This window comes from Leishmania panamensis (genome assembly GCF_000755165.1).
Source record: "Leishmania panamensis strain MHOM/PA/94/PSC-1 chromosome 24 sequence".
NCBI lineage: Eukaryota > Euglenozoa > Kinetoplastea > Trypanosomatida > Trypanosomatidae > Leishmania > Leishmania panamensis.
In genome coordinates, this window is record NC_025870.1 from 323,351 (window position 1) to 342,569 (window position 19,219).

At 61.5% G+C, this 19,219-nt stretch overlaps 6 protein-coding genes across 6 annotated transcripts; all 6 read left to right on the top strand.

Moving 5' to 3' along the window:
• Positions 1–36: 36 nt before the first annotated feature.
• On the top strand, positions 37–2,871 carry LPMP_240910 (hypothetical protein; the record flags this gene model as incomplete). Its single annotated transcript, XM_010701129.1, has 1 exon — positions 37–2,871. One exon carries the CDS (start codon positions 37–39, stop codon positions 2,869–2,871), a length of 2,835 nt encoding a protein of 944 aa, XP_010699431.1.
• Positions 2,872–3,741: 870 nt separating this feature from the next.
• LPMP_240920 (hypothetical protein) lies at positions 3,742–4,089 on the top strand (the record flags this gene model as incomplete). The annotated part of the gene is made up of 1 exon (XM_010701130.1): positions 3,742–4,089. The coding sequence occupies one exon, from the start codon at positions 3,742–3,744 to the stop codon at positions 4,087–4,089; it is 348 nt and encodes a 115-aa protein (XP_010699432.1).
• A 1,100-nt stretch (positions 4,090–5,189) lies between these two features.
• Positions 5,190–6,443, top strand: LPMP_240930 (hypothetical protein; the record flags this gene model as incomplete). The annotated part of the gene is made up of 1 exon (XM_010701131.1): positions 5,190–6,443. The coding sequence occupies one exon, from the start codon at positions 5,190–5,192 to the stop codon at positions 6,441–6,443; it is 1,254 nt and encodes a 417-aa protein (XP_010699433.1).
• A 971-nt stretch (positions 6,444–7,414) lies between these two features.
• LPMP_240940 (hypothetical protein) lies at positions 7,415–10,459 on the top strand (the record flags this gene model as incomplete). Its single annotated transcript, XM_010701132.1, has 1 exon — positions 7,415–10,459. One exon carries the CDS (start codon positions 7,415–7,417, stop codon positions 10,457–10,459), a length of 3,045 nt encoding a protein of 1,014 aa, XP_010699434.1.
• Positions 10,460–11,191: 732 nt separating this feature from the next.
• On the top strand, positions 11,192–13,291 carry LPMP_240950 (hypothetical protein; the record flags this gene model as incomplete). The annotated part of the gene is made up of 1 exon (XM_010701133.1): positions 11,192–13,291. One exon carries the CDS (start codon positions 11,192–11,194, stop codon positions 13,289–13,291), a length of 2,100 nt encoding a protein of 699 aa, XP_010699435.1.
• A 988-nt stretch (positions 13,292–14,279) lies between these two features.
• On the top strand, positions 14,280–18,899 carry LPMP_240960 (hypothetical protein; the record flags this gene model as incomplete). The annotated part of the gene is made up of 1 exon (XM_010701134.1): positions 14,280–18,899. The coding sequence occupies one exon, from the start codon at positions 14,280–14,282 to the stop codon at positions 18,897–18,899; it is 4,620 nt and encodes a 1,539-aa protein (XP_010699436.1).
• Between the last annotated feature and the right edge of the window lie 320 nt (positions 18,900–19,219).

The following is a 19,219-nucleotide window of genomic DNA, read 5'->3' on the forward strand; positions in this document are numbered from 1 at the left end:
CTGCCCGCAACTCTCTAGCCACCAACTTGGGTCAAGATGAAGCTTCTCCACTCCAAGTCGACTGCGGAGCCAATCCTGGCTGTCACCGCGTGTCCGTGCGCAAACCTCTTCGGTCTCGTCACGCGGAGCTCGGCCGCTGTCTATCGCTCCACTACCCTCACCACGGTCTTCAACTTCTCCCTGAAGCCCTTCCAGTCCGCACTCAGGGACAATGCGGCAGATGAGGAGAGGCGCAATGACACCTCGGTCTGCTGCTGCTGGTCGCCGTCAGGTCGCCTGTTCACCCTTGCGATGCCATCGGGGCTCCTGCTCGTGCTAGACGTCGAGGGTGGTGCCTTGGTGCGCTTCCTCACTCCTGGCGCCACGGCCCCTGTAAGCAGCGACGGCGCTAGTGGCTCCAGCTCGACACCCGCATCAACGAGTGTGCCTCGAGTCCCCACAACGCTCCCGCCCGGCCGCCCTGTGCTCGCCATGGGTTGGTGTGCGGTGCCGTCGCTCTTCTCCCGGCACGTTAACGCCATGCACGTGGATATGCAGACCCGATGTCTTCCAGTCCGCACTGGCGTGACGACTGCGTTGCTCGATGAGGTTGCTCAAGGCTCCTCTATTTCTCTCTTCGGCGCGGGGGACGCGTCGCATCTGCTCTTCTCAACTGCCGCGACGAGTGGTAGATACCCGGCAGATGCGAAACGCGCCAGTAGATCCATATCGCTGCTCATGGTGCTTGGCTGCGACGGTGTTCTTCGCTGCCTAATCGGCGGTCTGTACGAGGTACAACGCCTAGAACTGTCGCTTCCGTCGTGCTACCCTACCCTGCCTGTCAGCGGGCTTCGCGGCAACGTGGCCGCCTGGGAGGACGTCGTCGTTGAAGACATGCAGGTACGCCACTGCACTGTGTCTACTGGGGCCTCAGCTGGCAGTAGGACGCACCCACAAAGAGAAACGGGACTACCCGGCTGGATGTGCTTTGGTGAGTCGGTCGTGAGCTGTGTCCGTCCTGCCGTGGCCCAGCAGCACCGCTTGTATTTGACTGTTGCGGGCGCGTTATCGAGCGGTGCCGCAGCACCTGCAGTGTGGGAGGTGAACTTGCACGCCAACCTCTCCGCCCTGGCTGCCCCACATTGGCTCGCGTTGTGCTATGTGCGCGAGTACACCCGCATCGCACGTGAAGTGTATGAGAAAGCTGCTCGCGAGTGGCATGCAGTGCTGCGGAGACGTCTCTGGGCACACCTTGGACTTCCCGCTGTCGCGCCACTTCTCTCCTCAGCCATCCTGGCGCAGCTCACGGAACCTGACCCCTTGGAGCTCTACAAGTACGCGAAGCAGCAACTAATGCACGCCGCTGTGACCGAGGACCTTGAGGTGATGGCGACAGCAGTGCAGCGCGCGATTGACGACGTCACACATGTGTGCTACCGGTGCTGTGAAGCTGCCATGGCGTGTACCGTGTACCTCCGCGAGGCGGACACCGTCACGCAGCACCTCGGCACTCTGCGGCGACTCTGCGAATCCTTTCTACGACGCGTCACGAGAGAGGCGGAGAGCGCACGTGACTTGGCGCTGTGGGTGCTGCAACAGTCGCACTACTGGTCACGCAGCTCCCGCTTCGCGATGGGTCCGGCGGATGAGCGAGCACCAGTGGGGGCTGAAGAGGATCAGCGGGAGAGGTTGTCAGCGGTGTCGTCACCGTCTGCTGCGGTGGCGGCAACGACTGAAATGACCCACTCACCTTCGCCGCAACAGCCACCGTCCGTGGTGGACGAAGTCCCGCTTAGCGCGACGCGCCAGCCCACCCTTCTGAGCTACCTTTCTTCTGTTACTTCGCAAGAGACCAACGTGGAGGACGACCCGGTGGTTTGCATCTGTGAGCAGCTTGCCATCAGCCTGCAAGACTGCGCGTCGTTGCCGGCGTCGGCGATGGCTCCCCTTCCAGCCTGCATCGTGTTGTCGAATGTGCAAGAGAGTGGTGCCACCTCCGCCTCGCCTGCATCGCAGTTCCTGTGCTGTGTTGTGAAGGGAACCGAAGAGGGAGAGCGGGGAAGCCGTGACGGCAGGGATGACAATGAAGACATAATTGACACTTCCGTCACCGTCAATGGCGGCGACGGTTACGGTAACGATGATGGAATGGCTAATGGTTACTACCCACGGTACGAGACGGGCCTGGAGGACGTTGCACTCGGGGAAGGTACTCGTGACGTGGCATGTGGCGAGTGTGGCTGCGCGCTCGTCACGGAAGGGGTCGACATACATGTGCTGCGCTGCGCTGCCACCGCAGCCAATACAATTCGGCCTCTGCAGATTGGCACGTACAAGGTGGTGGTGCACCGTGACGGCGATGCTGGGGACGACTGCGCCGACTCATCCGCAGCTTCTGGCGCTGTGCTCGAGGCAGGCCCTACGGTAGACGTAGACATAACCCTCATCACATCCCGCCTCAAGGTGGACCTCTCCAGCAGCCACAGCTATGCAGCACCTTCTGTCATCTACGGTGCCACTTGGTACGGCTACCTTGAAGCGGATCGGCACGTTGTTGTCTGTCAGCCAAACTCCATCACCACAGATCGTTCTGCAGGCTCTGGTGCCCAGAGCAGGTCGGCTGCGCCGGCACCCTTCTTCGTCGCCGTTGTCGACGGCAGCGGCCGACTAGTGACAGTTGATGAGGAAGAGCGCGACGACGGCGACAACGAAGATGGCGGTGATGCGGCAGACTCTTCAGCCGCAGCGTTGTCAACGGAGGCGGCGCTGTGCGAGGTGACCGGGATGGAGGGCGTGCCGCTGCGCGTGAGCATGAGCCGTGCCCGCAGCTTCTGCGTAGTCGCTAGTGTGACCAAGTACATTGTACTCTCCCTCTACGATGATGACTACTGAGGAAGGAAAGGAAAGGGGAGTGCTGCGTAGGCGGGGGAGGCGAGAGAAAGAAACGCAGGCTCGTTTGACCTCTCTCTGTACCCCTGGTCTCCCCCCCCCCCCAGCGTCCCTTCAAAGGAAATCGGCAAGCACGTAAAGGGCGCACCCACACATTCGTGCGTGCCTCGTCTGCGCACTGTCATTACGCGAGCCGGAGCGAGGACTCTATCGGCTTCAGCACAGACCAGATGCGCGCTGCATCGTCGGAAGGCAGGAAAAGCGCGCCAAGAGAAGCGAGAAGGTCCTCGAAAGACCCGCTTTCCACACACCGTCCTCTCTCACCAGACCACTTTGCGCATAACGTCACGGCACCGCGACAGAGAGTGATGGCAGACGAACACGAGAAGAGTCCGCAACGGCATCGAGAAATAGAGCGAAATACCGGGGCGGGAAGGAGGAGGATATTTGAATGACAGCCTCATGAGCGCCCTCCCCCCGCGGGCCGTATCTCTCTTGCTCTTGTCGCTGCGCCTTCTCCATGCAAAGATGTGGTAGACGAGGCGGTGTACAATGACCCCACTCGGTTTACCTCCACAGGCACAGCTGGCAAGCAGTGTCACTCCTTCTTCCCCCCCCCCTCCTGCCCCGCATACTCCGACCGACCTCAGTCGTCAATAGCGCATGGTTCCTCATGTGTGATCCCAATTGCGTCTCTCGCTCCTTACCCCCTACCCCTCTCACACACACGCACACCGCCATCCCCACAATCGATATTGCCGCAACACGCGAGCATAGACTAAAGTAGCTAACATCTGCTCACGGCACCGCCCTCATCCCCCTCCCCTACGCTCACGTACGAAGACACACACACACACACGAAGACAACCAATCATGTCCGCATTCATGGAGAAGTACCACATCCGCAAGGTGCTCGGCATCTCCATGAGCGTTGTGCAGTCCTTCTGGCACTGGACGCGTGATCGACTATGGCCCATCTACTCCGCCGCCGTCGTCATTTCCCTCTTCCAGATGATCGCCGTCGCCTCAGAGAAGCAGATCCTCGCCGACCACTACTACGGCGATGTGGATGGCAAGTTCGAAGAGACCAAGGATGACCTCGTGCGCGACGCCAAGAAGCTGTTCAACGAGGAGGTGGCGGTGGCGGTGAAAGAACACGTGTGGCAGCTGCCCCCGGCGGCGTTCCGTCGCGAGTACAACAGCCGGCTTGGCAGCGCCTAGTCTATTAGAGAAGGGGAGGACTATCGACATCGTGCTGTGCTGAGGGAGAGAGGCCGGAGGATCTGGAGAAGGTGTTCTGACGCCCTTGCAACCCCCCCTCCCCCCCCCAGCACCGATGCGGAGTGTCTATCTCTGCATGTGCCTATGACGAAGAAGAAGCCATTGAGCCAGCGACAGAGGCCACATTCAACCATGCACTCTTGCAGGCATACAAGACGTGCAGGTGATGCAGATGGTGGTGGCGGGTGTCGTCTGACTCCTCTCACCTCTCTCCCGCCCACCCCCCTCTAACCAAGCCCCTCGTCGTCCCTCACCTCACCCCATTACCATCACACCCCTTCGCATGGGGCGTGGGCGTAATGAACTTCGAATTGTGTCTGTTTGCCCCTCTCCTCACAGCAGCGCACCGCTGTGTCTCACCCTGTGGTGTCTTGCTCGGGCGCTCGATTGTGCCGTGTGTGTGTGTGTGTGTGTGTGTGTGTGTTAGCGTGTTGTCATCTCTTCTGCCTCCTGTGAAGAGAACGGAGGGGTGTTTGCCCCCACACCTCCCCCGACTCTCTCTCTCTCTCCATCTCTATCTCAGTGTGGCTGATCACTCCTGCCTCGTGAGGCACCTAACTAAAGGTGCGTAACGCGTGATAGCACATCGATACAGGTGTGTGTGTGTGTTAAGCTGTAGCAGAGCATACACGCCTCTCTCTCCCCGTGCGTCGCTGATGAGACACGAACTCTGGGCTGTCACTCGGCGCCGTACTCTCTGCACACCACCCCCCTGTTGAACGAACAGCGGAGAAAAGCACAACGAGGCCGACCAAAGCCTGCGTGCAGGCGCGTGCTGGACAGGGGGTGGACAGAAAACGAGGGGCACCTTGGCGGCTTCGCTGCTCTAATAGGCTGAATGGCACCCTCGATTCCCCCCCTCATCCTCCTCTTATGGCCCCCCTCCCCGTCCCTCCACTACACAACACAACGCGCGCTGAGGCACGCGCATACACATGCATATGTCAGCGCCTCATCGAGTGGTCACTGAACGGAGCCAACACGGCGCTTGACCCCCTCTCCCCCCCCCTTTCCCTCCCTCTCTCCCTCTCCAAGCGTCAATGGATCGCTCGTTGCTCTTCTCGCCGCTCGGGTACTCGACCAATGGGGTATACATCCCGTCCCCGGTGGGGGGCGACACCGACGTGGGCGGGGCGAATGACGGTCGCATCTTCGAGGAACTCCTCGACGCCGAAGTCGCAGTGAACATGGAAAAACTGCGGGAGGCGTCGCGCATGGGCATTCCGCCGGTCCACCGCGGTGTTGTCTACCGCTACCTTCTCGGGGTTGCATTCACCGACAAGTCAATCGAGATGACGATGGAAGAAATGCAGGACAAGGACTTCCAGCTGTTGAACACCGCCTACACTCGCATGTGGGGAAACGGGGACGAGAATGACGACCGCGGCGGTGCGGGCGGCTCGGGCCACGGCGGCAGCCACGGCGCCGGCAGCAGCGTGGCAGCCCAGCACACCATCAGGGAACTTCTGGCCTTCTCAATGTCCTCCACGGCGGCGGTGGTAAGCGCGACAGAGGGAAGCGGCCCGTTGCACTGCAGCAGTGGGCTTCGCGGCGTGGGCAGTAGCGGGGCAGGGACGGTGGCGATTCCTTTTGTGCACCGAGGCCCATCAGTTGTACCCGCCCACGCCCCCTCGGCCACCCTCTCCGCCTGGGAGGAAGGCGTGACGGCGCTACGGTACTGCGCGCCGTACAATGCGGACGCGCGTCAGTGGGCAAGGATGGAGTCGGCACTGGCCGCGCTGCAGATGATGTACTGCAACGTCTCCGTCGATCACGTGCAGCTGCTCATGCTGCTGGCGCGCCAACTCGACCGAGTCGCCAGCTCGGCGCGCGACACCTTCTTCACCGTCCACGCCCTCTTCAACGCGCTGACAAAAGACGGCAACATCCTGCACGACGCCCAGACGCTGCAGGTGCACTGCGGCAACTTTCTCATGCTCTTCCGTGCTGTGCTGCTTCCGCTCTACGAGCACTTCACAGTGGAGGGGCTGACCACGTGGGAGTGGATCCCAAGCTTACTGACGTGCTTCTTTGTGGGCCGCATGCACCCCGACGACGTGTTCGCGCTGTGGGACTGCTACCTTGCGGACATGAGCGAGCACCAGGCGATGGCGCTGCACCCATACGCCTGCCTAGCGATGCTATCGTCCATGACGGAGGTGCTCATCGAGGCTGGCAAGGTTGAGCTTCTCTACTGCCTAGAGCACCTGCCTCGTCTCGACACGGCAGTCATCATGCGCAAGGCGGTGCTCATTCGGGAGTCCGTATATTCCAAGGAGCTTCTCTGCGGATGAAGCAGCAGCCTCCTCCTCCACTGCTGCTGCTGTGAACGGCAATTGACCACATAGAAATGTGGGGAGAAGACGGTAGATGTGTCTGGTGAGACGCCACGGGGCATCGGCATTGTCGAGCGTGCCTGTGTGGTGGCTGTTGCTGCGATAACCTTCCTTAGTGCGCCTATTTTCTTTTCCGCTTGCTCCCTGGACTTCGTTTGGCGCTCTTCCCTCAGCTTCTGTCTGTGCCTCGCTATCGTTCTGTCCTCCCTCTAGTTGAGCTCCCGGCCTCTCCTTAGCTGCCCCGTCGTTGTCTTGCGTGCCTCATCTCGGACTTCCCCATCCACTCCTTCTCCCTTATCTTTTTCGCTACGTATCCGCTCCTCGTCTCCGCCTCACCTGTTCATGGGGCGCCAGCATGTGAGCGTGAACTACGTGCACAGTCGGACGTGCTGCTGGTACCATCGGTGTAACCTCGATGATGCCCTTCGTCTACTTCTGTAGAGAGCACAGAAACACACGCCATATCCATCACCCTCTTCCTCAGCCCTCGAGCACCTTAAACCCAATGTGGTCGTGAAAAGGGTGGGGAGCAGGTGGAGAGGGGAGGCGCATCTCCTCTGCTCGCCTTCTTTTACTGCCGGTGACGATGATGGTGTGGCGTCCTCAATCCACTCTGTGCTCGCTCGCTCACTCGCTCGCTCTCTCTCTCTCCCTGCACGTGTGCTTGTGTGGTGGGTGGTGGTGGTGGTAGTACGGAGGCCATTTGACCGTCGCACACGCACACACCTGTGCATATACACAGGCGTGTTTCCTGGAGACATACCACAACAACTGACTACACTCACCCCAGCAGCAAGTAGAAAGACGCTTAGATTGGCTTGCTCGACGCGCTGCTGCGCGCAGTGGTGCTGGCGGCCACTGATTTCCTTTCCTGATTTTAAAAGAAGCTCGACGCTATTTGTGTTCTTGTCACCGCTCGAGTTTGACACATGTTGAGCCCTTGCACCTATCGGGCTGCCCTGCTTGACCTGCTCACGTCTCCGGCAGCTGAGCCACAGGGAATGAAGAATGACAGAGTGGGGATGCAAGTAAATCATATGCATGCCGACCTCGCACAGGCACGGCATCCGTACGACCCCTCACTGCGACTGACTCACCGAAGTACGCCATCGTTCGTGGAACAGGAGGAAGAGCGAGTAGTTGACAACACGATGCCGGCAACCTCGACGGCGGCAGCAGCAGCACCGCCAGCCCCCTCTTTCCCTCTTGTCGCCTTCGCGAACGGCACTCCTTCTATATCAGCTAGCCACTGTGTGATTGAGGACAGCGTGCTTCGTCCAGGGAAACCGCAGGCGCGTGTGCACTCCGCTTCGAGTCATGGGCGCACTACAATACACAAGGGCGTGATCGATCAGCCGAGCGTTGATGTGGCAGTTGTGGAGGAAGAGAAGCACCGCTCTCTGATCCTGAGCTTCATCGACAACTGCATCTGCACCGGTGTTCCAGATGCTGTGATCGCGGAGCAGGTGCAATTCATGGTGTCCTCCATGAAGGAGTCCCTTGCTCTTCATGCCGCTCTGCACGCGCGACAGCACAAGGACCGCATTCGAGAGTACGAGCTGAATGAATTGACGGCGGTGTTGGAGCGTCAGCAGCTGCAGTTTGCACAGCAGCAGCAGCAGCAGGTGGCACCACCTGTGCTAGTCTCTGCCCCTTCCCTCTACTCATCCTCCCGAGTGCTCGCCCCGCCTCCACCACTGAGTTACGCGCCTCCACAGCATCATGAGCGGATGGGGCACTTGACAGCTCAGAGGACGGTAGGCGCGAAGCCGTTCCACTACACGTCCATCTCTCAAGGACTTTCAAGCGATGCATGGTCGACCTCCGCTACCACACATCAATCTGGGCAACACAGTGCCGATAACTGGCGGCCCTTACCGTCGTCTCAGCGCATGCAGAGTCAGGCAGAGCCCAATGTGCATGCTAGCGCTGGAGGTTCGCCGGTAATTCCCGTCTCTTCCTGGCGTCCGCGCACGTCAACTCACGCCTCAGCTACAGAGACACCAACGGCCTCGGCTGCGCGACCTACGAAGGACTCCAGCAGTGATGCAGACGCAGCGAGTAGCAGCACTGGTCACGCCTATGCACAGCCCCGCACCTGGTCGCCACTTTCGCGTCTCACCTCCGCATCACGACGATCGCCTCACGCACGCGGTACATCGTGCCGCCACTACCATCGCCGTCACAGCCGTCATCACAAGCTATGCAGTGCGTGCGATTCAACCTCGTCATCATCACGCCCCTCTGCAACTGTTACTGCACACGCGGCGGTTGTGGCTGACTATCCCGTCGATGATAGGTCCGCTGGCCAGCGGCGCAGCGCAGCTACGAAGTGGCGGCAACAGTACGCCCCCTCGCAGCATTACATGAAGCCGACGCACACCAGTTTGGTACGGCTGGAGTCAAAGTCGCTGCCGCTGTCGCCCCTACGCAACACCTCGCCAGTGGCAGCCCACAGTCTTCGTGGCGGGGGGCACGTCAAGCCTGCGACGTTGCGGTGGCGAAGCAGCGACCACTCCCCGCTCGCTAGGCCTGGAGCCGCGTCTGAAGTTGTAGGACACCGCGCAGCGCTGCAGAAACTGCTTGTTCGATCGACCCACAGCAGCCGCCTTCGCGCGGCGGCAGCCTCGCGGCGGCAAACTGCGCCCTCGCAGTCGGGGTCAACAACATCGTGCGTTGATGAGGACGGCAATGGAGAAAAGTCAAACGAGTTCGACGTGAGCACCACCGCTGCGTCGGTGCCAGTGCTGAGGTGTCGGGAAAGTGTGGATCGTCGAGGCGACTCGGACACATCCCATGCTCAGTCATCCGTCGCAACGAGCGTAGGTGCAGGGACAGATGGCTCCCTCCGTGCTACTCTGGCGCGGATGCGGAATTCGGTGGTGCGTGTCGATCCTTGGTCGAAGACACCGCCTCCGCCCCACTCTCCTAGTGCGTGGGGCGCCAATACCTCCCGTATACATGCTGGCCTCTCCATCGACCCCGAGACGCCTCTCAACACCACTGGCAGCACCTGCAGCAACAGGGCCGGGGAGGTAGGAATGACGGCAAATGGTACCGTCCTGACGAACACTGCGTCAACGCGAGGCGGCAGCGAAAAGCTCTCAGCTTGTTCAAGGGCGGCATCGTCGTCAAAGCCTGCCTCGGCTCCCACAGCACAGCGCTCGGCCCCCTCACAAAGCGCACAGGAAGCAACGGAAGAAAGGCAGCCGCGACATCGCCACTACCAGTCGGATCAAGAACACCGACCTCGTCGGCCGCCGCCTCAGCCTCAGCCTCAGCCGTGGCTGAATTTCAGAGACGCAGGCACCGTGTCTAACCTCCCCGCATCTTCGGTTTCCACTGTGGACGACGACTGCAGCGACGCCAACGTGTGCGTCACCAGCCCTGAGCTGCAGTTCTTCATGGAGCGTAGTCAGCGCAAGCTTCGGGAGACGGAACGGGTACTGGCACAGGCGCCCACACCTTCACATCTTGCCTCCTCCTCGCACCTTTGCCAAAGTCCCTCGCCGATATCCATCGTCAACGCCTCGCACTTGCGCACACTTCGACACAGCACTGACATGTCATCCCATGCACCATCTTCCAGTGTTGATGCACAACAAACCTTACTGCTCGCCAAAGATGGCCCCGACCGGTCGTTGGACACCTCGCGCGCGCGGCAGCGGCAGCAGCGGCTTACGGAGCTGCACCGGCGCCTCAGCAGCTACGACACAGCCTCGAATAACATCAGCCCGAAGAACCCTCGTTCTCTCGCCGGAAAGGTCAGCCGCGAGTCTTTGTCGGCGGCTTTAGTGACTGAGGTGCCACACGAAGACCAACAGTCCAGCTCCGTCATATACCAGCCCCACTATGCGCTCCCCGTCTCGCTTGCGAATTCGCCGCTGGTTCAGATATCCCCGACCTCGTCAGACGAGCAGAAGGACGAGCATGACGATGCAACGGCGACGGCGGCGGTGGCGGCGCCAATGTAGATTGTTTGAGAGTTGGTAGAAAGAGAAAGAGAGAAGGCGGAGGTGTAGTGCGCAGAGAGTACGGTAAGCACACTGACACAGGCGTGCGCATCTCATTCGAACCCTTCTTCTCCTCCCGCCCACCCACCCCTCCGCTCACTCTTCACGCTTTTCTTCCTGCCCTGTCAATTAGGGGTGGAGTGGGGTGGAGTGGGGTGGAGTGGGGTCGCCCACTGCCTTCCCGCGCTATGGCACACGCACGCGCGAAAGAGGCGGTAGCGAATTCGGCCGTATTTTCTTTTGGACACGCCGTCCACCACCACCACCACCACCCTCCCCCCCGATCCCAGTTGGGCGGAGGGAGGGTACATCTCTTGTTCACTTCAGTCTCTCCATCTTGTGCTTCCTCTCTCCTCCCTCTTTCCCCTTCACTCTCGAACACGCTCCGGCAACGAACACAAAGACGGCGTGGGTACACGTATGCGCGGGGACTCGTAAGCAGTGCCTTTTCTCCTCACTTTTGGCGATAGAATGCGAGATCTGACTATCACATTTTGCCTGTTCCCCCTCGGTGTCGGGGACACGGATGTGGCGGTCGATGGCGAAGCCCCTCTCTTGCTCACCGCCAGCGCCTCCATCAACCTGCTGACAACCACGTTGAGCTCCCCCGTCATCGATGTAGCGTGTGGAACTGCGCTGTGTGGCACCGCCACATGTGTGGAAGGTAAAAACTGCGGGTTGAGCACGAAGCAGATGCGACCGCAGCAGCGCCACATCACCCTCTCGGCCTCTCCATCGTCTGGAGTTCCTTATTACAACTACAACACGACACCAGTGGAGGCGGTGGTGAACCTCACGGCGGCTGCGGCGTCAGGTTCCTCGGCCGCCACCGTCAGCACGCACTACACTGTTGCCAAGTATCTAAGCGAGCTCCAGCGTGGCGCAGCTCTTACACGGTTTGCAGCGACAAAGAATCAGTCATCAGTCGCGGAGGCCACTGCCCGACCCTCTGGTGTCAAAGGGTTTCTTGAACCCAGCGCTGGCTACGTGGAGTGCCGTGGAGCAAGGCGCTGCTACTACGTGTACCCCGTTGAGGACGGTCGATACGCCGCGGCAGTGACGCTGCCTGCCGCGGTGTGGCGTCGTTTGGGCGGTGGCGGTGATGGAGCTGCTTATGCCGAGTGGCTCGTGCACACCGCTCTCCGCAGCAGCGTCGTATCTGTGACCAGAGTCATGACCGGTGACTCCACGACAGCATGCGTTGCGCCCCCGTCTCTTCACACGCGGCTTTTGGTCAGTCCACATGACGTGCAGCGCACCATGGAGTCGCAGGTACGGCTGCTGGCAAAGGTTGTTGCAGAGGGCACCGCGCAGCCGCGCGTGCTTGCAGAGCGCGATATGGCGCTTCGGCGCATGTGCCGTGAACAGCCGTCACCGCTGCGCACGCGTCCACACCTGTGGCGGCGGATGGAGCAGCTGCTGCGGGCCGCCACGAGCTCGACGGATGCGGCATCCCTTCGTGGTGTCATGCCGACAGTAGGCCTACCGAGCACAGATACGCGCTACGTCCTGGCTGCATCGGCTGTGTGGTACCGCGGCAACCCCCTCTACAGCAGCAGCAGTCCTATTGGCGCCGCGTGCCGATCGACTCAGGTATCCCAACTGCTGCGCTCTGCAGGGCTGTCCGCGGTGCTGGAGGAACTGAATTGTGCGGCCGAGGCTGCCATCAAGGGAAGACGTGGGGTAGGTAGTATGGCGTACGCCACCGCTGAGGATGCCATGATTCGAGTGACAGCTGTTTGTCTGGTGACGCGTGAGCCGAACGAGAGCAAAGGCGGCGCAGGCACAGGCAGGCGCGTTAGCGGCTACGTAAGTGAGCCCATTGGCATCACCTCCGCCGCCCAATCGCTTGTTGACCCTTCCCGTATCACCTCGACGGCCGTGCTGCCATTGATCTCCCTGGCCTTCACAAGCCCCTCAGGATGGACGGTGGCGCTGCTGCTGCGCGGCATGCGCACCCCCTTCCTCGGATCCCCGCTCTCCTCGATCTTCAGTAGTGTGCAACTGCTGGTCGAGGAGCACTTCGAATCCATTGGATTTGTGAGCCTCGTTCACGAGGCCACCGCGGCGATGCGCACCGCGTGGAGGCGGCCCGTCACGCTGCTCTCGCCTCTCACTGCTCAGCTGGAGGCCTCCGTTCGTGATATTCGAGTCGGCCGACGCTGCGCTGTGGCAGCAGCCGCAGGCACACCCACACGCACCGGCGACGTTCTCCTGTACTACTTCAACCACGATGCGGCAGTTGCACGCCAACGTGTCGCCGTTGCATCCTCCTCGTGCTCCTCTCCTCCTTCCTTTCCGTCGTGTGCGTCGCAATGCGGGAAAGTAGCAGACGGTGCCACGCCAGGTGTACTGCACCCCCGCTGTACACTCGGCGAAGGAGAGGCGTTTGGCCTCGATGGACCGCAGACGGTGCATGGAGGCGGCGCCGCAGTGGAGGCCGTGCTGCACGCAGCAGCGCGGTATGCACAGCTGGCGATGCGTGTACGCTGCTACTGCTACAGGGGTACACGGGCGAAGAGTCGCCAGGTTGGCGGCTGCGGTCCTTTCCCCTATTCTCTGTACGCCCAGCGCCGCTGCCAGACCCTGCACTCCGTACTGAGCGGCAAGCACGTCACCAGGGTGGTGCACGCGGTGCCCCATTGCACCACCCCAGGAGGTGGTGACCCCGGTCGTGCTCCAGAGTACGCTGTCACGTACGTGGTAGTGGTGCTGGAGACAAAGAAGACACCGGTGGTGGCGCATGACGAGTACCGCGCGTTTGCATCGTGGTTGTTGTGCAAGTACTGCTAAGAGATGGTCGACAGGGGGGAGGGGAATAGAATGTCGTATAAGCGTTGCATACAGCCCTTCCCTCCGCCACCCCTGCAGGCATACACACACGTACATATAGGGAAGTGTGCTGGTGCTTGGCTTCAGCCGTGCAGCACATCGATAGCTACGGCTGCATAGACGATAGAGCCAACACGCCCAAGCCAAACAGCGAGAGGCAGAAGAAGCCGCCCCCTCCCCCTCTCCACACCTATCACCAGGTGGCGCGCCTGACGTATAGGTGGGTACCGCCCTCTTACATACAGGCATGTAGTAGGGGAGGGGCGTGACAAGCAAGCTCGTTCACACGGCGCGCTACACCAGAAGAGTACACCCCGGCACACGAGTGTGCATAGGTAAACCACTGCCCTCTCCACGTGCTATTGATGGTTGTAAATCCGCGCGCAGTCCTTTTACGAGCGCGTAAACACTTGCCGCTTCCACGTTGTTTCCCCGACTTGTGTGTTGGTATATACATGCACATGTCGACCTTCCGTGGCAGCAGCAAGTGCGAGGCCAATGCGTCCCCTCATGCGCGACAATCTGGGTGCCCCGCCTCCACCCTCAACCCCCTCTCTTCCTCCTTTCTCGCCCCTCGCCTCCTCTCCACGGTCTCTCTCTCTCTCTTTCTCTCTCTGTGGGGGTGTGTCTGTCCGCCTGCCTCTCTGCCTCTGCACGTTCCACTCTCACGTTGGTTACAGCCACATAGGTGAGCATGCGCGTGTGCGTGTGCGTATGTGTGTCACCACCACCACCATCCCCACAACTCTCACTTTATGTTCCTTCATTGTAGACACCCTCTCTTTCCATCTCTGTGCTTCATCGGTGCTTTGCAGATCTGCTGTAGGCAGTTGTGTGGCTTGCAACGTCGTCTGCTGGGACAAGCGCTCTGGAAAGGCAACCTACACACCTACGGACACAAGTGCCTACCCCCTCTTCTCCAACCCCTCCCCCTTCTATCATTCCAAGTATGTTTGCGGCCACTAGTCCACCGCCCTCCACCTCCTCGTGGCGTCATCATGTGCAGGATCAGGAGGAGGACCTTGTGCGCGAGATCATGCAAGCCAATGACGTGGATGCGGTGCTGGCGCGCATGGAAAATGACCATTTTCGTCATTTGACCCCCATCATACGCAAGCTGTCCTCCTATGACGCTGCAGTATCAGCAACGCCTACCTCACCTCGCGCAGGTGCACCGCCAACCCCCCCACCGCCGCCGGAGCCATCTGTGCCACGCACCTACGGCGGCGGTTTTCGCGGTAGCGTGGGATGGGATGCTCAGCCATCGCCGTCGATACTGCAGTCCTCCCACTCCTACGTGCCGCGGTCGTATCGGGCGGCCTCGCCGGTCCCTACCTCGCTCCACATTGGTATGGACGATAATGACGCTCCTGCGCGGATATTTCCAGCAGTGCGTCAACCACCACCGCCACCGCCGATGCAGGCGTCGCCATCGCCAGTGTATGGCACTGTCGCACACGATTCGCTCGACGCGTACCGGCGCCCGGCTGGCGGGGCCGCCACTGCCGCACCCCACCTTGAGGATTGCGAGGCGGAGTCTCGCTACCAAAGGACCATCGACTCATGGATGTGGCCCGGCGCTGGTCTCCGTACAAGCCTATCCGCCGCCTCGCAGCAGCTCCACGTGGACCCGGCTCTCGACCCGGCTGCCGCTGTGAGCAGCAGGTTGCCACCTCCAACACCGAGCAGCTCGTGGTCTCCAACCGAGGACCGCTACCAGGGTAATGCAGGCGCGCGGTCGTCGCGTGTGACGACGCGGGTGACATCCGCAGCACCGCCCCGCCCCTTCGTGTCTCTCCTCGGTGAAGCCGCGGACGACCCTGGTGGGCTCGAGAATGCTGCGCAGTCACGCATAGCTCGCCAGCTGCAGCTACTGCGCAACTACCGCCAACTGGCCGAGCTGTGCTCGAGCACCGACAGCCCGAGCACCGACCTCTTCCGCACCTTGCCATCGGAGGAGCTGGCACGCATGCAGATGGAGCAGATCAAGGGGCTGGCGCAGCGAGCGCAGAGCCCGATCACTGTGAACAATAACTACTATTTCGATAGCGCCAGCGGTGACAAGCATGACAACAGCCGGCGCAGCCGCGGAGTCGATGGCGGACAGTCACTCAGCGGCAGCGATAATCCACTTGGAGCGGTTCGCGGCAAGCCGAACACGGGCATGGCGCCGGGAAGCCATCGCTCCGCGTCGGATACGCTTACGGCTGACAATAGTCTGCTAGGCGTGGCGCGCTACCGCCCATGCGGGGCCTCCTCATCGCAGCAACAGCGACCACCGCTGCTGCCCTCGCCACGCGCTGTACCGCTACAATCTCCGCACCCGTCTTCCGAGCCTGACTCCCCCATAGTAACGCCACCACTCTCGCTGCGCGGCGGCAACCTCGCCCCGCCCTCGCCAAGCCGCTCCCAGCGCGGCCGCAGCCACTGTAGTCGACTGTTCGATGCCCACTACACCCCAACAGCCACCACCGAAGAAGCCGGATCAAGCTACGGCGAGGGCAGCGCTGAGGACGAGGACGGGGACGACCATCCTGGCGACTGCATGGACAACGGCGGCAGTGAAAACAACGAAGAGTACGACGACAACGGCACCGGATACAGACGCCCGCCACCGCGTATTATCGAGCGTGAGCAACACCGTCGCTTTCCCAACGCGAGCATCGGCGACGACGCGCTCCCGTCCTCCGCGGCGGGTGGCACGGCACAGTCCCTGTTGGTCCCCTACACCTTGCAGCCAGAGCATAAGCATCAAAACAGCTACTCAGGTCACTACGCAAACAGCCAGTCCTTGGCGACCATCAACGAGCACCTCTACGACACAGGCAACTGCGTCCCGCCAGGGATGCACAGCTGTTCCACAGCGTTTACGCCCAGTGACAGGCGGAATAATGTGAGTGGTGCCCCAGGCAGCGACGGAGGGCGATGTAGCGTGTCCAGCGCCATCAATGTTCTCTCAGGCGATCAGGAGCTGCGTGCCAACGCGCAGCGACAGAGTGCCGGTGTCAGAAGTAGCCACGATGACCGCCGCGCCTCTCAGCAACTCGCTGGATCGTCTCAGCATTCCCACCAACAACAGAGGCGCAGCTTGTCGATGAACTCCAGTCCGGTGGCGCTGCATGGCAGCGGTGCGCTAACAGACCCGTGCGTGTCGCCGAACCGTCTCTCATTGCACAACCTCCGTCGAGGAAGCCGAGAGCGCGACGGCGGCCTACAACCCTCACCTACGCCTGTGAGCCGTAACGGTGGCAATGCTGAGCACCGCGTGCGCACGACGCCCACGCCAGAGAAGAGGCCCACTGTGAGAAGCGGCACTAACGGAGTGACAGCACCCGGCTCTCGAGGCGATCGCCGTCGCAAGGAGCGGAGTGGCCCAGACGTTACGCCGAGTTCTCACCGAAAGGACGAGACCCGACGTGGCGGAGGGCGTCGTGGCAATGACTCAGACGACGACCGCTATGTGAATAGCGTGCGCAGTGGTACCTATGACAGCGACAGCGACGATAGCACGTGCAATACCCCCGGTAATCCGCAGCTGCAGACACACAAACCCCCACCCTCGGCGCAGCGCCAACGACAGACGCGTCGGCGCCACAGAGAGCCTCGCCCCAGCCTCGGTGGTGGCGAACGCGGCAGTCGCCGTCGTGGGTATGACGACTGCGATGGTAAAACTCGCTTTGGTCACAAGCACTTCTCTGCCAAGGCGCGTGCGTACCCGACGCAGCGTGGCCGCCGAGGCGGGGGCGAAAACAACGGTGGCGTGGATAACGTGTGGCCCGCTGCCTCCCACTCGTGCAGCTACACTACCGACTCCGACATCAGCGACTACGTGCCGCGCAGCTACTACAGCCCCACCCGGACAGGCCATCTTGGCGGCGGCCGTAGAGGCGCACGTGGTGGTATGAATAGTCCGGGCAGGTCTGCTCGCGCCTTTCCGCAGCAGCGGCAGCCGTACGTGAGTTCGGCTCGCAGTTCAGCTGCACAAGGTCATGACGGGCGTGGGGGACGCGGGAGCGCCGCGCAAGCGCTGTACAGTGGGAGGGGCCGTGGCGGCGCCATGCTAGGGTCGTACCACAGTGGTGTGTCTAGCGCGGCCGCACTCGGCGTAGGCTACGGTGGCCATCAGAGTCTTGGCTCACCTCGTCGATATCGTGCAGTAGCAAGAGGTGGCGTGTCTGGAGGTAACTGCAGTCCGTACTATGGCGGTGGTGAGCTCTCCCTGAAACTTGGGGCGCACCAGCAGCATCGACAACAAGGCTGTTTGCACCGTGTCATGGACGCTGGCGCGCGAGATCCAAGGATGCCCATGGTCGGTGGCTCTGCAGGGCAGGGGAGTGGCATGGTACGCCTGCCAGGTGGCCGTGTCACAGCGGTGGCATCACCCGAGGCTCGCCAGTACCAGCCGGCAATGCGCAGGACGGCGGCTGGAGTCCCTGTAGCGCACGTGGTAGCGCCGATAAAAATGCAGCAGCAGCAGCAGCAGATGGGGTATACCCCCAGCGCCGGCGCGCACCCACTCGGCCCGCCCTACGCTGCACGTCTCAGCGGCAGGCCCTCTTCAACGGCCCCTCTGTCGATTAAAAGCGGTCGTGCCGCGTCGCCATCAGTGGCCCCGAGTGTGGCAATGGCCGCGTGCAGTAATTACGGTGCTGGCGGCAGTGGCCCTCACGTTCAACCCGGCCTGCTCTACGGCTCCCTCCTACCCAAGGCCCGTCTCAAGACAGCGCTAGTGGTGGAGGAGGACGAGCACGGTCGCTCGCGCAGCGTTGACCCGCACGGCGACGCAAACCACACACCACTGCTCGAGCGTGGCAGCATCTGCCCCCTGCAGTCTGTCCGCAGCAGCAGCATCCAACCATGGCGCCTCGGCAGCGACGTCACCTCAGGGGCGGACATATTTCCGATCGCTGGCGTCGCTATCAACGGCAGCACGAACACTGGTGTGCTGCCACTAGCGTGGAAGTCTAGTGGATCAGGCTGCGTGGTTGGCCGTACCGGGCACATCCCCGTCGCGCCGCGCGGCAATCTATCCTCCCACTACGTCCCACCCGGCTCGATTAATGGGCGTAAACAACCGCAGTACCTTCCACGACAACAGCCGCAAATGGCGACGGTGGTGGGCGCGAGCTCGCCCGCCCCCCTACCATCCCACCTGCTCAATAACGCCGCAAGACCGACCGCTGCTTCGGCAAGTGTCACAGGAATCCCGTCGCCGCAAAAGCCGCCGCCGCCGCAGCAGCAGCAGCCGGGGTATTATCGACTGCACTCCACCGACGCCGGGCCGCGTGACTCCCTCCTTTCTCTCCACATTAGCCGTCCGCAGTACAACGAGCCCCCAAGACCGGCGGAGATTCACAACAAAGTGATGCAGCCGCGCCCCAGCAGGTTCAGCGGCGGCAACGCGCAGCAGCGGTACGCTCCCTTGCAAGGCCCTCTAGAGAAAATGATGCCTGGTCGCCGTGAGACCGCTCTACAACAGCAGCTGGGCACGTACAGTTCGAGCAACAGAGCTCTAGCAACTCGCAATGCCAATGCCCAGCGCTTCGGTATCACGGCACTGCAAGGCTAGTAAAGGTAGTGATGGGCATACATGTAGATCGATGTTGGTTCTACGCTCTGCTCCTGCACGCATGCGGTTCTCCTGCTGCTGTTAAGCGTGGCCGCTGCGTGTGTGTGTGTGTGTGTGTGTGGGTGGGTGGGTGGGGTGTAGGCCCTACCCACTTACCTTCGCTTTTCCCTGGTCTCCTTTAGATATACCCCACTCCCTCCCCTCCCCCTCGTCTCGCTTGCGTATTACTCCCTGATCTACTTTCTCTCTCCCCTACTCCCCCCCCCTATTTCTCTCTTTAGACTGCGCAAGCTCCTGTATGAGTACGCGTGCGTGTGTGT